Below are 21,189 nucleotides of genomic sequence, written 5' to 3' on the forward strand. Positions count from 1 at the left end.
CTGAAGCTCTGTTTGATGGCTTTATGAAATTCTGTAATTGGTACGTGTCTTAGGCATGCCATTGAAGCTGCCTTGGCTTTGGTAGGGTGGGACCTTTATCCCCTCATGGAGATGGACAGCAGTTAAATGTAGTACATAGTACTTAAGCCATCTGGGTAATGGTTGGAAAGACCTGGTCTGCTTTTTGTTGTTGTCAGAGTACAACATAAAGACGTTCAGAGAATGCCTGAATTCTTTAGTCCTGTCTAAATAATAAGCTAAAGCTCCTTTAACATCTAACATATGGTGTTTACCTTGCCTTGTGTGAATGAGGTTCAGGAAAAAACAGAGGTAAAATGTATTGATTGACTGATGTGAAAATTCGTGGCCACCTTTGGGAGAAACTGGGGATGCACTGTTTTGTCCTTCTGGAAAATTGTAAAGCATGGTTCTGTTCTGAGTACATCTACTTTGCTTACTCTTCTTGCAGATGTAACTGCTCCCAAGAATGCTATTTTAATTGATAAATAGAATAAAGAACATTTTCTCATTGGCTCATATAGATGCTTCATTAGCTGTGAGAACCAAATTAAGATCCCACAAAGGTGTAGAACTTTTGATAGGAGGGTAGATATTGTTGAGACTTCTTGGAATTTTTTTTTTCATGGGCAAACACTGATCTTTTGTCAGCAGTGGAATAGAGGCTGATATGGCTGCGAAATGAACCTTAACAAGAATAATGAGAGGCCTTAGAGTTTTAGCTGCAGCAAATACTCCAATATGGATTGGACGGGAGTTTGTCCAAAGCATTAATCTTTTCGATTTTAAACTGTATCACGTCTGAGATGAGTTTTTTTTCCTAGAATGAACTAAAACTTTTGAATGTCAGTTGAACAAAGTAGTTCCAAGTGGGTTAAAGTCCAGTTTGCCCATGCAGTGGGGTGAAGGGAGACTGGGTCTGATTGATAAGATTCACTGTGTTGCTGAGTCAGTAGGCCTGGGGAGACCAGGAGAGATTGATAGCTGCCTGCTGAGAAGTGAAGCAGGTCAGGGAACCATCGATGTCTGGCTCATGCTGGTGCAATTTAAATCATTTTGGTCTTGTCCTGCTTTTCCATCCGTACGAGTGGAAGAGAGGGTCATGTATAAAGAGGCCTTTGGCTCCAGGCTGTGGAATGACTGTACCACCCTGTTCTCAAGCACAATTTTCAGCACTCACCTTCTGTTTAGCTATGGAAAGGTCCACATCTGGATGGCCCCACCAGGTGAGGATCACTTTTGGTACCAATGTTTTCAGTCACTATTCAGGAGTGTCCATAATTTTCCGCTTAATTGGTCTGCTAGGTTGTTGTCTTTCCCTGCTAGGTGCAAGGCCACTGGATACAGACTGAGGAGAATGTGCCACTCCCACAGAGCTCTTCCCTCCCTGTGTAGTTTTGTGCCAAGGGCACCTCCCTGTTTGTTTATGTAAATCACTGCTGTGGTGTTGTCATTGACCATATGGATCTCTCTCTGCTGGCAATAAGGTAGAAATGTTTTTAATACCCAGTTAATTACTGTCAGAGGTTGATATGTAACTTCCTGTGTGGGAGATTCCAATCCTCCATGCTGTCATACTGTGGCAGTGAGCTTTCCAGACTATGCTGGCTGAGTCTGTGGTAATTTTTATAGATGGAGCTACACTTCTGAGGATGTTCTGAGGATAAAACCAACAATTTGGAGACAGTAGCATCTTCTTTGGAATGGGAAACTTTTGATACATGCTGCCTGCATGTGGTCATCAGGTCCTTGCCAGCTAGTGTTTCAGGGTTCTCATTTTGAGATGTATATAATGGGTGATGTAAATTTCTGAAGATATAATCCACATCGACCTGAGAAAGATTGTGATTCTTTGCAAGGTGAGAGGTGCAGAGTGTCTATTTCTGATTGGATTCATAGATTCCAAGGCCAGAAGGGACCATTGTGATCACCTAGCCTGATCTCCTGTATCGCACAGGCCAGACACCTGCCCCACAGTAATTCCTAGAGCAGGGCTTTTAGAAAAACATCCTATCTCGATTTTAAAATGGTCAGTGATGGAGAATCCACCACAATTCTTGGTAAATTGTTCCAATGATTAATTATTCTCACTTAAATTTAGACAGGATCTATCTTCATAAACCCGTGATGAGTCGCTTTTATTATATTACCCGCCTTTAACTCTTTTTATTGACCAAGTCCTATATCATCCACTCCATTATCTTGCCTGGGATCAACGTCAGACCAGCAGACCTACAATTACCTGTGTCATCTCATGCATCTTGAAAATCAACATTAACAGACCAACAAGCTCCTGAGCCAGCTTTTTTTTACACTCTTGGATGTACGTTTTCCAGACCTGCTGTTTTTAAAATGTCTAACTTTAGTAGCTTCTGTTTAACATCCTCCTCGGATACTAGTTGAATGGAAACAATGTTATCATATGATATGGTTACATCCTGCGCTATTTTTTCTCAAATATAGAACAGAAATATTTATTGATCACGTCTGCCCTTTCTGCATTATTATTTATAATTCTACCATTTCCAACTAGTAGTGGACCAATATCATTTTCAGGATTCTTTTTGTTCCTAATATACTTTTAAAAACTCCTTAATTTCTTTAACACTGTTGGCCATAGATTTCTTCTTGTGTCCCTTTGTTTGCTTTATCAATTTTCTACAATTCGTGGCTTCTGATTTATATTTATTACCATCAAATTCCTCTTTCTTCCACTTGCTATATATATTTTTATAGCTGCCTTCTCATCCTCTCTAAACCAGCAGTTTTTTAACCAGCACAACCTTCTTCCTCAGTTGTGGGATAGTTGCTTTTTGGGCATCTAGCAAAGTCTTCTTAAACAATTCCTAATTATCATTCACATTTTTCGGATTAAATTCTTCTTCTCAGCTGATTTGGCTCGTAATTGTTTTTAACTTTTTTCCTTGCACATTATAAAAAGGGGTATAAGGAGCCAGTCATCCTGTTCCCTAGTGTGATTAGGTCGTCTGTAGCAGACACCAGCTAACACCCATCTTGTGCTTTATCTGTTAGGATACGATCCATAAATAGTCAAGATAATTTTCTTCCAAGTTATTCATGACTCAGAAACAGGTAATGTCACTTTTGAAGAGTGCCACTCTCCCTCCCCTTTTGCCCACTTGATCTTTCTAAAATAGGTTAAAATTGATTTTAACATTCCAATAACGTGAATCATCCCACCAGGGTTTAGTAATACTAAGTAGATCAAATTTATGCTTATAAATTAGGAATTCCAGTGGCTCTTGTTTGTTACCCAGGCTCCTAGCATTGGTCTATAGGCCATTACAAATTTCTTCTCTTCATATCCTTTGGTTCCTTGATTAATTTTGTTCTCAATGTCTTGATTTTGTGCTGCTGAACGCTTATATCTTCCCTCTTTTTACATTTTCCTTTTGTTATTAATGTAACACACACCTGACTACTCTAGCCAGCCTATCTCTGAGGCAATGGGTTACCCTTCTACTGAGGTGGAAACCATCCAGCTATATAGCCCCTTCTCTTCATAGAATATGGGCCAATTTTCCACAAAACCAAAATGGTCCACCCTACACCACTTACCAGTAGTTCACTTTCAGAATCTTCTGCATTCTGTCTTTTACTCATGGGACAGAAAGGATCTAAAGAGAAGATGGCTTAGACATCCACTCTTCAAAATTTCCCGATATCATCTACTGTCTGTGAGATATGCTGTGATGTAGTGTCATTAGTGCTACTTTGAACCATCACCAGTGGATCTTTTCCCATTGACTTCAAAAGCCTATCAAATCTTAGTGTGATATCTCATGCCTCGCCCTGGGAATGCAGCACGTTGTCCTGTTGTCCACCTGTCCCTTGTAGAATATTCTTTTGATTCTTCTGAGTACTGAAACCCCAAGATGGATCATCTGTCTTCCTTGGGTGGTTGGAGAACTCTGTGGACAACCTTGATTTTCTTACAGGTTAGGCCAAGCTACCATCCACAGGTGTGTCCCGTGCATATCTCAATTCCCTTGGACCTGCTGGATCTTTAAAATTGTCTTCCAGTTTCCCAGTTGAAGACCTGGTATTGTTTTGAAACTTGGAGCTGTGTGGAATTCTTCCTGGTTCTATTCTCTCTGGTGGCCACAGCCTGCCCATCCTTGTCTATCTCCAGCATATATGACTGGTGCCTCCTTATACTGGGGGGCATGTGACCAGCCCATGTGTCTCCCCTGCCCAGTGATCACCCACCATGCACCCAGCCTGGGCCGCAGCGCTATCCCTGACCCACGTTACCTGCGGGTGGGAGGGGGGCGCTCTCTGTCCTTTTCTCTCTGCGTCTCCCCCTCTACACGTTCGGCCACTGTCCTGCCAGCCAGGCAGAGAGCGGGACGGAGCTTGTTCTGCCTGAGAGCCTGGCTCGGAGGCAGCGGCGGCCCGCTCCCTGCCCAGGCTTGGATGCCGGGGACAGGGACCGAGCATGCCAGGATGTGGGGAGGGCTCCAGTCAGTCTGGAGGAAGGTTTCTAGTGGAGTGCCTCAGAGATCAGCGTTGGGACCAATCTTATTTAACATTTTTATTAATGATCTTGGCACAAAGAGTAGGACTATGCTAATAAAATAAGTGGATGACCAAAAGTTGGGAGGTATTGCCAATATGGGGGAGGACCGGAATATCATACAAGAAGATCTGGATGACCTTGAAAACTGGAGAAATAGAAATGGGATGAAATTTAATAGTGCAAGGTTATGCACTTAGGGACTAACACCAAGAAATTTTGCTATAAGATGGGGGCTTATCAGTTGGAAGCAACAGAAAAGAAGAAAAAACAGGTTGTACTGGTTGATCACAGAATGAATATTAGCTGCCAATGTGATGTGGCTGTGAAAAAGGTTAATGCATCAGGCAAGATATTTCCAAGATAGGGAAATGGTTATTGCCATTATAAAAGGCACTGGTGAGACCTCATCTGGAATAGTGTGTGCAATTCTGGTCCCCCATGTTTAATAAATATGAATTCAAACTGGAGCAGTGCAGAGAAGGGCTACTAGGATGATCCAAGGAATGGAAAACCTACTGTAACATGGCATGCACTCACCACCGTGACACCTCCTGCTGGTTACCTCAGGAATTAGCTCATCCCAGCCCCAGAGCACCTCCTGCTGGCCAGTGTCTCCCTACCGGTACCTACTTCCTAGTCAGTCTCCACCACTGTACTTCAGGCCCTGTGTCCCTCCCTCCACGGTGCCCCTTTTCCTGGGTACTGCCCCGCAGCAGTACCCCCACACTCAGGGTCCTCCCTTTTCCGGGGAACCCTAATCTCCTACGCCCACCTCACCTCAGTGACCCACTGCCAGTCTTCACCTAGCCCCTTCCCCAAGGGCAAACTGAAGTGGCCACTCATCATCAGCTAGGGGATTGGACTTGTTGACTCTTCCTTCCCTGGCTGCCTCCCCACAGCCCTAATACCTCTTTCGGCCCTGACAGCCAGGCTTTCTGCTTGGGGGCTTACCAGGCTGGAGCTCCCCCAGCTCCTCCTGCCCTTCCCCAGCACTACACTGTCCAGGGTACCCTTTGCTCTTTCAGGCAGCCAGGTCCACCTCTCTCCAAGGCTGGAAAGAGACTGACTGCCTTCTGGCCCTGCAGCCCTTTTATAGGGTCCAGCCTGGCCCTGATTGGCTGCCTCCCAGCCTTTTCCTGATTGGCTCTCAGCCCCAGCCCTCTCCAAGGGCTGGCTTTTAACCCTTTCTGAGCCAGAGTGGGGTGACCGCCCCACTACCTCTACGTTTTGAGAGGCGACTTCTAACCAAAAGAAGGCTGAGGGGAGATATGATTGCTCTCTATAAATACATCAGGATAAATATCAGGGAGGGGGAAGAATTATTTAAGTTAAGGACCAATGCTGACACAAGAACAAATGGATATAAACTGGCCATCGATAAGTTCAGGCTTGAAATTAGATAAAGGTTTCTAACCATCCAAGCAGTGAAGTTCTGGAACAACTTCTCAAGGGGAGTAATGGGAGCAAAAAACCTAACTGGCTTTAAGACATGTTTATGGAGGGGATCATAGAATCATAGAATATCAGAGTTGGAGGGGACCTCTGGAGGTCATCTAGTCCAACCCCCTGCCCAGAGCAGGACCAATCCCCAACTAAATCATCCCAGCCAGGGCTTTGTCAAGCCTGACCTTAAAAACTTCTAAGGAAGGAGATTCCACCACCTCCCTTGGTAACATATTCCAGTGTTTCACCACCCTCCTAGTGAAAAAGTTTTTCCTAATATCCAACCTAAATCTCCCCCACTGCAACTTGAGACCATTACTCCTTGTCCTGTCATCTGCTATCACTGAGAACAGTCTAGATCCATCCTCTTTGGATCCACCTTTCAGGTAGTTAAAAGCAGCTATCAAATCCCCCCTCATTCTTCTCTTCCGTAGACTAAACAATCCCAGTTCCCTCAGCCTCTCCTCATAAGTCATGTGTTCCAGACCCCTAATCATTTTTGTTGCCCTTCGCTGGACCTTTTCCAATTTTTCCACATCCTTCTTGTAGTGTGGGGCCCAAAACTGGACACAGTACTCCAGATGAGGCCTCACCAGTGTCGAATAGAGGGGAACGATCACGTCCCTCGATCTGCTGGCAATGCCCCTACTTATACACCCCAAAATGCCATTGGCCTTCTTGGCAACAAGGGCACACTGTTGACTCATATCCAGCTTCTCATCCACTGTCACCCCTAGGTCCTTCTCCTCAGAACTGCTGCCTAGCCATTTGGTCCCTAATCTGTAGCAGTGCTTGAGATTCTTCCGTCCTAAGTGCAGGACTCTGCACTTGTCCTTGTTAAACCTCATCAGATTTCTTTTGGCCCAATCCTCCAATCTGTCTAGGTCTCTCTGTATCCTATCCCTATCCTCCAGTGTATCTACCTCTCCTCCCAGTTTAGTATCATCCGCAAACTTGCTGAGGGTGCAATCCTTACCATCCTCCAGATCATTAATGAAGATATTGAACAAAACCGGCCCCAGGACCGATCCTTGGGGCACTCCACTTGATACCGGCTGCCAACTAGACATGGAGCCATTGATCACTACCCGTTGAGCCCGACAATCTGGCCAACTTTCTACCCACCTTGTACTGCATCCATCCAGCCCATACTTCTTTAACTTGCTGACAAGAATACTGTCACTTTGTTGAGAGTATGGTATGATGAGACTGCCTACAATGGCAGGTAGCTGATCTGCGACTGCTAGTAGCAAATATCTCTAAAAGCTGATGATGGGACACTAGATGGGGAGGGCTCTGAGTTATTATAAAGAATTCTTTCCTAAGTGTTAGAGTAGCAGCCGTGTTAGTCTGTATTCGCAAAAAGAAAAGGAGGACTTGTGGCACCTTAGAGACTAACCAATTTATCTGAGCAAAAGCTTTCGTGACCTACAGCTCACTTCATCAGATGCATCCGATGGAGTGAGCTGTAGCTCACGAAAGCTTATGCTCAAATAAATTTGTTAGTCTCTAAGGTGCCACAATTACTCCTTTTCTTTTTCCTAAGTGTGTGGCTGCTGGATCTTGCCTACCTGCTCAGTCTAACTGATCACCATATTTAGGGTCAGGAAGAAATTTCCCTCTGGGTCAGATTGGCAGAGACTGTGGGGGGTTTTGCCTTTCTTTGCAGCATGGGGCACTTGTAGATTTAAACTAGTGAAAACGGTGGATTCTCTGTAATTTGAAGTCTTTAAATCATGATTTGAGGACTCCAGTAAATCAGCCCGAGATTATGGTCTATTATAGGAGTTGGTGGGCAAGGTTCTGTGGCCTGCAACGTGCAGGAGGTCAGACTAGACAATCACGATGGTCCCTCTGGCCTTAAAGTCTATGAATAGCAGTGCCCTGATGAATCCAGGCCTCTAATAAGTGCTAATGTTACACCTTGAGAACAATGCTTGCTTTCTGGAAATTTTAGTTTATTAAATCAAGTTTTATGAGGTCTACGCCTCAGTGACCCTACAGGCAAAATCTCTTTCAAGCATATTCTGTAATGTTCATGTTCTTAAAGTGAGAGTTTCTATTCTTCAGATTACCTGCATCAAATGGAACAATAAATCAAATATTAACACAAACAAATTCAATTCTAAATATAGTGTTCTGGGAAATAAAACCATTTAATGAAGTACAATCATTCCAAGTCCTCAGGATAATTTAAGATGGGCTCATATCTGTATACATTCCACCAACATTAGCAGGGATTAAACCATCACATTCAGATTCACATCACAGAGCATTGTCACTTCAGCTATAGGAGTAAACAGCATCAGTGCTATCTTGCTATCCTCAATGTGGACCAGGCCACAAAGGGAGGATAACACATGCTCAGGCAAGGGGATCTACAGTAATTCATAAGACAGCAGTACAATGTTGCACATCATGATTCCTGGGTTTTTTCCTGGGTCTAGGAAGAGACTGGTCATGCAGTTAGACACAGCATAGACAAGCATGCAGTTTGGCACGTTCCTTCTGAGAGGCAGTATGGCAACAAGGATGAGGCTTAGGTCTTTCTGACGGGGGTTCTATTTTCAGCTGTGACTGGAGTGACTCTGTTGCCTAATCCATGAAACATGTGAATGATAGGTGCTTCCCCTCAGGCAGGGGTATGAGGCCTTTCTTCATAAAAAGGGTTGCAAAGTGCACACAAAAAGTTATTTCCTTCTCTGCTCCCTCCCTGAGATGTTACAGACCTATGATGATGTATGGCACTTGGAAAGTCTGAGCCAGAGGGTTGGTGCCTACTTTACAAGGCCACGTGGGGCTACTGCACCAGAAAGTTATCCCTCTTAATCCCTTCTGGTTGGGGGGCAGAAAAGAAAGTACAGTCTTATAGGTCTTGAGTGGATGAGGTACATCCCTGGCTCCAATAGCTGAAGGTTTAGGAAGCAGAATTACCTTGCCTCCAAAGGAAGCCTCTGTCTGTGGGAGGAGGAAATTCTGGATCCTCTTTTTTTCTTTAATTCTTTCCTTGTTTTGCTTCTTTTTCACCTTTCTAGCTGCTTTCTTCTCTGATCCTCAGTGAGGAGTTGCTGGAAGGGAAAAGGAACATGAGAAATGAAAGATGGACTTCGTGTTTCTTATACTTGGCTACGTATTCCACTATGACATACCATTCGCAGGGCTATTGGTTATGAAGAAACAGTATTTCTGTTCCCATTATATGGAGGTCATATATAGACAAAGAGCGTCATCTAGCTCACAGGATTTTCCCTGGGATAGTGAAAAAAGCCATGTTTCAAAATGACCACTGGGTGTGAAATATCTAATTTTAAAATTTAATTTAGAGAAGGTTTAAAAAAATCTGAATTTGCCTAAAATAGGACTTTTAATATATGTATCTAATTCTCCCAAATGCACCCGCTTTTATATTGCTGAGCCCCATACACTGTGTACTGATGTGTTCTCAAGCAATAAATATGCTCTCTTATCTTCACCCAAAGGCTACACTGGATTCATACCGCGCTTCACTTGGATTATGGGTGTTAACTACCTCCAGGGAGTTAAAGACGCCATGAATGAATTTGACAGAAATCAGGTAAATTATAGCAACATGCATTTTTTCAGCAAATTGATTTAGGCCTTGACCCCATCCTTCATCGAGAACCTTTCCTTTGACTGTAACAGGAGCTGGATGTGGGCTCTTCTATATTCAGCATAAAGCTCTCCTAGTAATAGGCTGAAGGAACGTCATTTGCCGTAACCGATTAGAATGAACTGAAAAGCCATTTCATTTCTGATTTATCAACTAAGCAAAGTGACTGTATTAGAGAGACAAGGTGAGTAGGATAATTTTTAATGGACCAACTTCTGTTGGTGGGATAGAAAACTTGTGTCTCTGACCAAGAGAACTTGGTCCAATAAAAGATATTTACATCACCCACCTTGTCTCTTTAATTCCTGGGACTGACACAGCTACAACACAGTATTACAATGATGCTATATGGCTGCTAAGATGTATACCATAAATTCCTGATAATAGGTAGCATGTCACTAAGATACTGCTAGATCATCTCCTTTTCTTCACTGAGCAACTTCAGCAACTTCTTATAAGACCCAGGCTCTGTAACAATGCCCGAAGCACTCACTTAGGCTAGGTCTACCCTAGGAAAGTAGGTTCGTATAACTATGTTGCTCAGGAGTGTAAAAAATCCACCCCCCCAAGTGATGCAGTTATACTGACCTAGCCCATGGTATAAACAGTACTATGTCGATGGGAGGGCTTCTCCTGCCAAGTAGCTACTGCCTCTCTGGGGTGGAGTCCCTACTCTGGTGGGAGAAGCCTTCCAATCTGGAGCGTTTTGAATGTAGACCTTCCTTGAATTCATGGGAGTTTTGATTGAAGAAGAACTCTGTAAAGCCTTAACCTTGGGGTTTATCCCTCTACTTGAAGAAAAGAAGTACTTGTGGCACCTTAGAGACTAACAAATTTATTTGAGCATAAGCTTTTGTGAGCTACAGCTCAAGCTTATGCTCAAATAAATTTGTTAGTCTCTAAGGTGCCACAAGTAATCCTTTTCTTTTTGCGGATACAGACTAACACAGCTGCTACTCTGATCCCTCTACTTGCACTCTTATAATTTTCTTACGTTACCCAGAGATTGAAGACAGATTTCTGGTTGCCATTTAACAATTTACTCTTCATCATTAAAAAGGAACCATTTCATTGTTGTCAGTTTTGTGATTTTATTAAGTCACTAGCACCTGGAGTCAGGTGATTATGTAATCATCTCAGCTTTCATTCAAAACAAAAAGTAAGTCTCTAGCTTTCATAGCTGCAGAGAAAAACCTTGAGAATTTGACCCAAATGCCCTCTAAGTGTTCAGAACTGGAAGGAAAATTCAAATAACTTTTTTCCCCCCAAAATCTCTTGATTTTGGGAGGCCCGACTCATAATTTTTAAGGTTTGAGGTTAGCAGTACTGCCATTTATACTCCCATATAGCATTTCATGGTGCACTGCCATCTCCCTACACGAGCTCCCTGTGAAATTTGCCCTCTCGCTATACCTCATGATGTTCCATCCTCTCCAATGAACATCACTCCATATCAATTCTTATTATTATTACAGTAGTGCCTAGCAGCACCCTGTAATGTTCTGCCTTCTGTGTTAAATCCCATTTTATCCCCCTCCCCCCCAGTGATGTCCAAGTGCATCACTGTAGACAATTCAGTGAAAACCTCTGCGCAGCACGCAGCAGCAGTCAAAAGAGCAAACAAGTGGCTTGTGGAACTTAGGCACAAGATATCAAGGCCAATGGTTTAGTAGGATTCAGAAGCAAATTGGACATTTCTATAGTTAATGAGATCATCCAGAATTACAGTAACAAAGATTTTAAAAATCCCAAGCGTTTTGGAAGGAATACGAACCCTTCTGCTTCAAGCCATAAAGCAGATGTTGTTCTCCACGTTAACACAAGGAGAGCTTGTCTTGTGTTCTTTATTTAAACTTTACATCCAGCTAACAAGCACACACCAGGCAGCTCTCTTCATGAGCCTGCATTGGGGTGTGAAGGGTGACCTTGAATTCATCAGGCAAACCCGCACACTTACGTAACAATAGATGCTGCTCCACATACACGGCTCCTTTCACAAAACAATTCATTTTAAACTTTTCTGTTTGATCACTTACTTCAACACAACTAACCCTCCAGAAAATCGACCGGTTTCAGTGTCTTTGCATTTTTGAAATTGTTCGGCCACTCTGTGTTTTTCTGGGAGTCGAACAGGCCAGAAAGCTGAAGGACCTTGAGACTGAATTGTTCTTGCAGTGGCATTGGTGTGTCTGACATGTCATTACCTAGTGAGCTCAATGGCTCTGTGCTGGGGGGTTTGCAGCCCTGGACTGGAGTTCTCAGTAAGCTGTTCCATTTCTAGGAGGGCAAGTTAGATCACAGGCAAGCCAATGGTCTGTAAGCAGGTAGATTCACAGGCATAGTCTTCTCCTGGCAAGGCATTATGTCAAGGAATCACTGGACCCTCTGGCAGTTTTTGTGGTTTTGGCTCAGGTACAGCCCTCTTTCTTTTTTAACCTCATATGATCTTGGGGCAAACTGCTGTATGGTTTCAGCCCAATCTCCCCAAGTGTCAGGCCCATCAGTAGAAATCTAACCACTTCTCCTGGCTAAAGTACCTAGCAGTCTTCGTGTAATGATCCTATTTCTATCCCTTCTACCTTCCGTTTCTCTTGCTGAAGCAGAGTTTTTCACAGTAGCATCTGACCCAGCTCATGTCAGTGATAGGAGGCTGGATGAGAAGCAGCTCTGGTCTGATTCAGTCAGATAATTCTTAGCTTCCTATTCTGTAACCCAGGGGTCGGCAACCTTTCAGCAGCGGTGTGCCGAGTCTTCATTCATTCACTCTAATTGAAGGGTTCGCATGCCGGTGATACATTTTAACGTTTTTAGAAGGTCTCTTTCTGTAAGTCTATAATTATAACTGAACTATTGTTGTATGTAAAGTAAATAAGGTTTTTAAAATGTTTAAGAAGCTTCATTTAAAATTAAATTAAAATGCAGAGCCCCCCGGACCGGTGGCCAGGACCCGGGCAGTGTGAATGCCCCTGACAATCAGCTTGTGTGCTGTCTTCGGCACGCGTGCCATAGGTTGCCTGCCCCTGCTGTAACCTCCAGTCCATGTTCTCTGCAGCGCCTTTCTCCTTCCCATGTTTCCCCCATCTGTACTGACTGTTGTTGATGCCTTCTCTCCAGCCATAACTCCTCTGCCCCTCTCTCCCATAGTCCATCCACTAACTCTTAACTTTGGTGCCCATCCAGCATCCACATCCCCTTGTTTCCAGCATGGTACCTCTGTAGAAAATCAGACCCCGCACAGATAACTCTATCCTGTCTTCCTTCAGTTCTGCCGTCTTCCTTGACAAACAGGATTGCATCTTCCTCACTAAGGGTATGTCTACACTACGAAATTAGGTCGAATTTATAGAAGTCGGGTTTTTAGAAATCGTTTTTATATAGTCGATTGTGTGCGTCACCACACAAAATGCTCTAAGTGCATTAGCTTGGCGGAGCGCTTCCACAGTACCGAAGCTAGCATTGACTTCCGGAGCGTTGCACTGTGGGTAGCTATCCCACAGTTCCCGCAGTCTCCGCCGCCCACTGGAATTCTGGGTTGAGAGCCCAATGCCTAATGGGGCAAAAACATTGTCACGGGTGGTTCTGGGTACACGTCATCAGGCCCTCCCTCTGTGAAAGCAATGACAGACAATCATTTTGTGTCTTTATTCCTGGGTTACCTGTGCCGACGCCATACCACGGCAAGCATGGAGCCCGCTCAGCTCACTGTCACCGTACGTCTCTTGGTGCTGGCAGACGTGGGACTGCATTGCTACACAGCAGCAGCTCATTGCCTTGTGGCAGCAAACGGTGCAATAGGCCTGATAACCATCGTCATCATGTCCCAGGTGCTCTTGGCTGCCTCAATAAGGTCGGTCAGGAGTGCCTGGGCAGAAATGGGTGCAGGGACTGAAATAGGAGTGACTCAACCAGGTCATTCTCTTTAGTCCTGCCGGCCATTGTATTGCACTGTCTTCTGGTGAGCAGCCAGGCGATGAGGGTGGCTAGCAGTCCTACTGCACCGTCTGCTGCCAGCCAAAGATGTAAAAGATAGATGGAGTGCATCAAAACAAGAAATAGACCAGATCTGTTTTGTGTTCGTTTACTCCCCCTTCCCTCCCTCCATGAAATCAACGACCAACAATCGTTTCGGTGAGGTCTGTCAGGGGCACCTTGAAAAGCTTAATGGAGATTCAGTCCTACCTGGACTACCAAGGGGAGGGATAGCTCAGAGGGTTGAGCACTAGCCTGCTAAACCCAGGATTTTGAGCTCAATCCTTGAGGGGACCATTCTGTGTGACAGTTGTTTTTGTTTCTCCTTGATGTAAAACCACCCCCTTTGTTGATTTTAATTCCCTGTAAGACAACCCTGTAAGTCATGTCATCAGTCGCCCCTCCCTCCATCAGAGCAACGGCAGACAATCATTCCGCTCCTTTTTTCCGTGCAGATGCCGCACCATGGCAAGCATGGAGCCCGCTCAGATCACTTTGGCAATTAGGAGCACATTAAACACCACTTGCATTATCCAGCAGTATATGCAACACCAGAACCTGCCAAAGCGAAACCGGGCAAGTAGGTGACGTCAGCGCGGTGACGAGAGTGATGAGGACATGGACACAGACTTCTCTCAAAGCACGGGCCCTGGCAATGTGGGCATCGTGGTGCTAATGGGACAGGTTCATGCCGTGGAACCTTGATTCCTGGGCCCGGGAAACAAGCACAGACTGGTGGGACCGCATAGTGTTGCAGGTCTGGGATGATTCCCAGTGGCTGCAAAACTTTCACATGCATAAGGGCACTTTCATGGAACTTTGTGACTTGCTTTCCCCTGCCCTGAAGCGCCAGAATACCAAGATGAGAGCAGCCCTCACAGTTGAGAAGCGAGTGGCGATAGCCCTGTGGAAGCTTGCAACGCCAGACAGCAACCAGTCAGTCAGGAATCAATTTGGAGTGGGCAAATCTACTGTGGGGGCTGCTGTGATGCAAGTAGCCAACGCAATCAAAGATCTGCTGCTATCAAGGGTAGTGACCCTGGGAAATGTGTAGGTCACAGTGGATGGCTTTGCTGCAATGGGATTCCCTAACTGTGGTGGGGCCATAGACGGAACGCATATCCCTATCTTGGCACCGGAATACTAAGCTGGGGAGTACATAAAACGCAAGGGGTACTTTTCAATAGTGCTGCAAGCACTGGTGGATCATAAGGAACGTTTCACCAACATCAACGTGGGATGGCCGGGAAAGGTACATGATGCTCGCATCTTCAGGAACTCTGGTCTGTTTCAAAAGCTGCAGGAAAGGACTTTCTTCCCAGACCAGAAAATAACCATTGGGGATGTTGAAATGTCTACAGTTATCCTTGGGGACCCAGCCTACCCCTTAATGCTATGGCTCATGAAGCTGTACACAGGCAGCCTGGACAGTAGTCAGGAGCTGTTCAACTATAGGCTGAGCAAGTGCAGAATGGTGGCAGAATGTGCATTTGGACGTGTAAAAGCGCGCTGGCGCAGTTTACTGACTTGCTTAGACCTCAGCGAAACCAATATTCCCATTGTTATTGCTGCTTGTTGTGCACTCCACAATATCTGTGAGAGTAAGGGGGGAGACGTTTATGGCGGGGTGGGAGGTTAGGCAAATTGCCTGGCTGCTGGTTACACACAGCCAGACACCAGGGCTGTGTAGAAGAGCATAGGAGGGCACGGTGCGCATCAGAGAAGCTTTGAAAACCAGTTTCATAACTGGCCAGGCTACGGTGTGAAAGTTCTGTTTGTTTCTCCTTAATGAAACCCCCTCTCCCCTTGGTTCACTTTTTCCCTGTAAGCTAACCACCTTCGATCACCGCTTGCAGAGGCAATAAAGTCATTATTGCTTCACATTCATGCATTCTTTATTAATTCATCACACAAATAGGGGGATAACTACCAAGGTAGCCCAGGAGGGGTGGTGGAGGAGGAAAGCACCGGGTGGGATGGTGGAGGAGGGAAGGACAAGGCTATACAGCACTTTAAAACTTTAAACTTATTGAATGCCAGCCTTCTGTTGCTTGGGCAGCCCTCTGGGGTGGAGTGGCTGGGTGACCGGAGGCCCCCCCCACCGCGTTCTTGGGGGTCTGGGTGAGGAGGCTATGGAACTTGGGGAGGAGGGCGTTGGTTACACAGGGGCTGTAGCGGCAGTCTGTGTTCCTGCTGCCTTTCCTGCAGTTCAGCCATACGCTGGAGCATGTTAGTTTGATCCTCCAGCAGCCTCAGCATTGCATCCTGTCTCCTCTCATCACGCTGCTGCCATCTATCATCTTCAGCCCTCTCTTCAGCCCGCCACCTCTCCTCGCATTCATTTTGTGCTTTTCTGCACTCTGACATTGTCTGCCTCCACTCATTTGTCTGTGCTCTGTCAGTGTGGGAGGACAGCATGAGGTCAGAGAACATTTCATCACAAGTGTGTTTTTTTGGCCTTCTAATCTTTGCTAGCCTCTGGGAAGGAGAAGATCCTGTGATCCTTGAAACACATGCAGCTGGTGGAGAAAAAAAAGGGACAGTGGTATTTAAAAAGACACATTTTATAGAACAATGGGTACACTCTTTCACGGTAAACCTTGCTGTTAACATTACATTCATAGCACATGCTTTCATTCCAAGGTCGCACTTTGCCTCCCCCCACCGCGTGGCTAACCCACCCCTCCCTGTGGCTAACAGCGGGGAACATTTCTGTTTAGCCACAGGCAAACAGCCCAGCAGGAACGGGCACCTCTGAATGTCCCTTTAAGAAAAGCATCCTATTTCAACCAGGTGATCATAATGATATCACTCTCCTGAGGCTAACACAGAGAGATAAAGAACGGATGTTGTTTGAATGCCAGCAAACATACGCTGCAATGCTTCGTTATGCAATGATTCCCGACTACGTGCTACTGGCCTGGCGTGGTAATGTGTCCTACCATGGTGGATGGAATAAGGCTGCCCTCCCCAGAAACCTTTTGCAAAGGCTTTGGGAGTTCATCCAGGAGAGCTTTATGGAGATGTCTCTGGAGGATTTCCGTTCCATCCCTAGACACGTTAACAGACTTTCCAATAGCTGTACTGGCAGCGAATGCCAGGGCAAATTAATCATTAAAAATGTTTGCTTTTAAACCATGTATACTATTTAAAAAGGTACACTCACCAGAGGTCCCTTCTCCACCTGGCGGGTCCGGGAGGCAGCCTTGGGTGGGTTCGGGGGGTACTGGCTCCAGGTCCAGGGTGAGAAACAGTTCCTGGCTGTCGGGAAAACTGGTTTCTCTGCTTGCTTGCTGTGAGCTATCTACAATCTCCTCCTCGTCCCCAAAACCTGCTTCCGTGTTGACAGAGTCAAAGCCCACGGTTGGGGTAGTGGTGGCTGAACCCCCTATAATGGCATGCAGCTCATCATAGAAGCGGCATGTTTTGGGCTCTAATCCGGAGCAGCTGTTTGCCTCTCTGGTTTTCTGGTAGGCTTGCCTCAGTTCCTTAAGTTTCACGCGGCATTGCTTCGGGTCCCTGTTATGGCCTCTGTCCTTCATGCCCTGGGAGATTTTGACAAATGTTTTGGCATTTCGAAAACTGGAACGGAGTTCTGATAGCACGGATTCCTCTCCCGATACAGCGATCAGATCCCGTACCTCCCATTCAGTCCATGCTGGAGCTCTTTTGTGATTCTGGGACTCCATGGTCACCTCTGCTGATGAGCTCTGCACTCACCTGCAGCTTGCCACAGTGGCCAAACAGGAAATGAGATTCAAAAGTTTGTGGGCCTTTTTTTGTCTACCTGGCCAGTGCATCTGAGCTGAGAGCGCTGTCCAGAGCGGTCACAATGGAGCACTCTGGGATAGCTACCAGAGGTCAGTACTGTCGAATTGCGTCCACACTACCCCAAATTCGACCCGGCAAGGCCAATTTTAGCGCTAATCCCCTTGTCAAGGGTGGAGTAAATGAATGGATTTTAAGAGCCCTTTAAGTCGAAAAAAAGGGCTTCGTCATGTGGACGGGTGCAGGGTTAAATCGATTTAACGCTGCTAAATTTGACTTCAACTCCTAGTGTAGACCAGGACTAAGACTCAAACCTTGAAACTCTGTTGCTTATTCAGCACTGGTGATTCCCTCATAAAATCTTCCCCATGCCCCATATTTCCTTCCTCTCTGCACAGGATCTCTCTGATGTCTTCGAGAAGACAAGAGCTGACCAGAAAGTGGAATTTTCATCCCACAGACAATTTGAGATTTCAGAAAATAACTGTCTCAATTTGGAATTAAAAGAAAAAAAATCAACATTTTTCATGGCACAGAAAACTCTGAAAAATTCCATTTGGGGAAATCTGAAATGGAATTTCTCAGCTCCCTGGCTGCCCACCAGGAAGGCTTTTGTCAGGTTCTTCCTGGGAGCCATCTTTTCAATTTCCCCAGCAGAAAATTGAAATTTTGGGGTGAAACTGAAATTTTCCCACAGAAAATTTTGATTTTACAAAAAGTTCATTTTCTGTTGGACAATCTTTCCAAAGGAAATTTCCAGACCAGCTACAGAGAAGATTGATAAGGTCTGTCCCTCCTTCCCCAGCACCTTCTCACTTTCCCTCAACACTGACCTTTGACACAGCTGATCACTCCCTCCTCCTCTCTTCCCTTGACGTTAGTGATACCAGTCTCTCTTGGTTCCCTTCCTATTTCTCAGATTCCTTCTTTCACATCTCTTTTGCTGGTTCCTCCTTCTCCCCACTTACAGCCTCTGTGCTAAGGAGGGGGCCCACGGGGCTGGATCCCTGCACTTCTCTCTACACCCTTTGCCTGGGTGACCTTAACCATTCCCATGGCTTTCACTATCCTCTCTATGATGATGACGACTCACAAATCTACCTCTCCCCTCACAACGTCTCCCACTCTAGCCAGTCCCATTTCAGCTTGCATCTCTGACATCTCGCCCTGGATATTTCTCAGACAATTACAACTTTACATGGGTAAAAGAGATCCACTGATTTTCTCTCCTAAACACACTCCTCTTCCTCCTGTCTCTGTTACTGTTGGTAATACCACCGTCTTGGTTTTCATTCCAGCTTGCAGCCTTCAGGTCACTATCAACTCTCCCATTCATCTCACTCTTCCCTTCCCATCTAATCCATGTTCAAACCTTGCTGTTTGTTCTTCCACTCCTCGTCCAAGACATGACCCTTTCTCTCATTCCCAACAGCAAAAACTCTTAACTCATGCCCATATTATGTACTGTACCATCTTGATTATTGTGATCTCTTCCTGCCTGGCCTCCTCATCACTCACATTACCCCCCGCCCCTGTGGCCCTCTAGAACATAGCTGCAAAAATGACCTTCATCGCTATCAGTCTGGTCATGTCACCCGCTTCTTTAAAACCCTGCGCTGGTTCCTCCTCCATTCCATCAAATATAAGCTTTATCTGTTTTTCCCATAAGCATCCTCAAGTCTTTCCACATATTATGTGTCTGGAACACCCTTCCGACTTTAATGCATGCAACTATTGCCTTATCCTCATTTAAAATTCACCTCTTCTTGTGATGCCCACAGTAAGCAAGTCAACAATGTTCAAAATTTTTACTTCTTAATTGCATGACCATATTGCTGTAACTCACATCCTTCCAAGCCCCAGGCTTTCCCTAATGCTTGACACCTTTACCTTGTGTCATGTAAATTTATATTGTAAATTTTTAAGGGCCAGGATGGTGTATTTTTTTTAATAAAGCATCTAGTAGGATTTTGGGTTTAAATTAATAAAGTTTATTGCTTATATTTCTTGAGTTCTGGGTAAAAAGAAGGTAGAGCAATAGGCTCCTCAATATGGAAATCCAGCTGAACCTTGGGAACCAACCAAGAGAAATAAAGAAAAATTCATTATGCCTGTGGAAAATTAGGCAATGCTAATATACAATTCATACTGAAGGAAAAGATCTAAAAGCATGTCACAAACTAGTATTATACACATTAGCACTTAGATAAATCTAGGCATCATTGTGGACAGCTCAATGAAGACCTCTGCTCATGGGCATCAGTGCTCAAAATATCAAACAAAACATTAGAATGTGCAAAGAATGGAACAGAAAATATGACAATGTGATTGTGTGAATCAGTGGTATTATAGTTACTAATTTGTATTACCTTGCACCTCAGAACCCCTAGCTGTGGGCCAGGACTCCATTTTAGTCAGCCCTGTACAACCACAGAACCAAAAAATGGGCCCTGCCCCGAAGAGTTGAAGCCTGGAGTTAGGTGTTGTGATGCACAGCTTCACAGTATCTAACTTTTAGGTGCCCAGAAAAACCCAGGTGATTCACAAAGCCTGAGTTAGGCGCCCAGGGTCCCTATACACGGAATGGCATATCCAGTTCTGGAATCTGCATGTCAAGAAGGATGTGGGTGTGAGGGTGCCCCCCCATAAGGTTTTATGAAAATATGCTTATGAATGTATATATGACATAACTGGAATATGTTTTATGCCACATATGCTACGTAACATATCTCTGTAAAGGTTATGATCTACTGAATACATTCCTCCTATTTGTATGCATGTATCATTTTTGTACTTGAAGTTATGAATATTGACTGTATACTTGCTTGATTTCTAAGTAAGCTTTCTAAGGCATTTGGTCAGCTTCTTTCGAAAGGAATTTGCGAAGTTAAATGCCCAGTCAAGAAACACTTAAGGAACAATGGGTCTTGGAATGTTCCAATCCACATAAGAAGTCTACTTGAGGATGTTCAAGGTAGCATGTGAACCACGGCTGCTACCTGTAGTTCTGAGTCATGCAGGGACATGTGACTGGCCCATGTGACTCCAAAATGCCATATGTAGCTGGGATTCTACACAGGGGAGGGAGGGGTGTCCACCCACAAGAGAAAGTCTATTTAAATCCTGGGGAGACCCCTCCATTTTGTCTTCAGCTGGCTAAAGAGGGAGCCTCTCCACCCCCAAGGATACCTGAAAGAAACTGGAACAAAGGACAGTAACTACAGGGGGTGTGAGTGATTGCTGGACCCAGACTAGAAGGAGACTAGTCTGTAAAAGGAAGCTTACTGGGTAAGGATTTTATCTGTATTCAGTTTTATTACTGTACTAGACTTAGACTTGCATATTTTATTTTATTTTGCTTGGTAATTCACTTTGTTCTGTCTGTTACTACTTGGAACCACTTAAATCCTACTTTATGTATTTAATAAAATAGCTTTTTACTTATTAATTAACTGAGAGTATGTATTAATACCTGGGGGAGTGGGGGAGGGGGAAACAGCTGTGCATATCTATCAGTGTTATAGAGGGGGAACAATTTATGAGTTTACCCTGTATAAGCTTTATACAGGGTAAAGCAGATTTATTTGGGGTTTGGACCCCATTGGGAGTTGGGCATCTGAGTGTTAAAGACAGGAAACACTTCCTAAGTTGCTTTCAGTTAAGTCTGCAGCTTTGGGGCACGTGGTTCAGCCACTGGGTCCGTGTTGGAGAAGACTGGCGTGTCCGGCTCAGCAAGACAGGGTGCTGGAATCCCAAACTGGCAGGGAAAGCAGGGGGAGAAGTAGTCTTAGCACATCAGTTGGCAGTTCCCAAGGCGGTT

At 44.9% G+C, this 21,189-nt stretch overlaps 2 protein-coding genes across 2 annotated transcripts in view; one reads left to right on the top strand and one right to left on the bottom strand.

The window, feature by feature from the left end:
* The window catches only part of CIMIP2A (ciliary microtubule inner protein 2A), a 57,236-nt gene that overhangs the window by 29,476 nt on the left and 6,571 nt on the right, over positions 1 to 21,189 (top strand). The window contains exon 5 of the mRNA XM_073314808.1: positions 9,481 to 9,575. Within this exon, the coding sequence (XP_073170909.1) occupies positions 9,481 to 9,575 (95 nt within the window). The remainder of the gene's footprint in view (positions 1 to 9,480; positions 9,576 to 21,189) is intronic.
* LOC140899272 (uncharacterized) lies at positions 14,438 to 19,365 on the bottom strand. The gene is made up of 2 exons (XM_073314494.2): positions 16,768 to 19,365; positions 14,438 to 16,120 (listed from the first exon to the last, which is right to left on the bottom strand). The coding sequence occupies exons 1-2, from the start codon at positions 17,288 to 17,290 to the stop codon at positions 15,732 to 15,734; spliced, it is 912 nt and encodes a 303-aa protein (XP_073170595.1). The 5' UTR covers positions 17,291 to 19,365; the 3' UTR covers positions 14,438 to 15,731.

Source organism: Lepidochelys kempii, chromosome 16 (assembly GCF_965140285.1).
Source record: "Lepidochelys kempii isolate rLepKem1 chromosome 16, rLepKem1.hap1, whole genome shotgun sequence".
Classification (NCBI taxonomy): Eukaryota; Metazoa; Chordata; order Testudines; family Cheloniidae; genus Lepidochelys; species Lepidochelys kempii.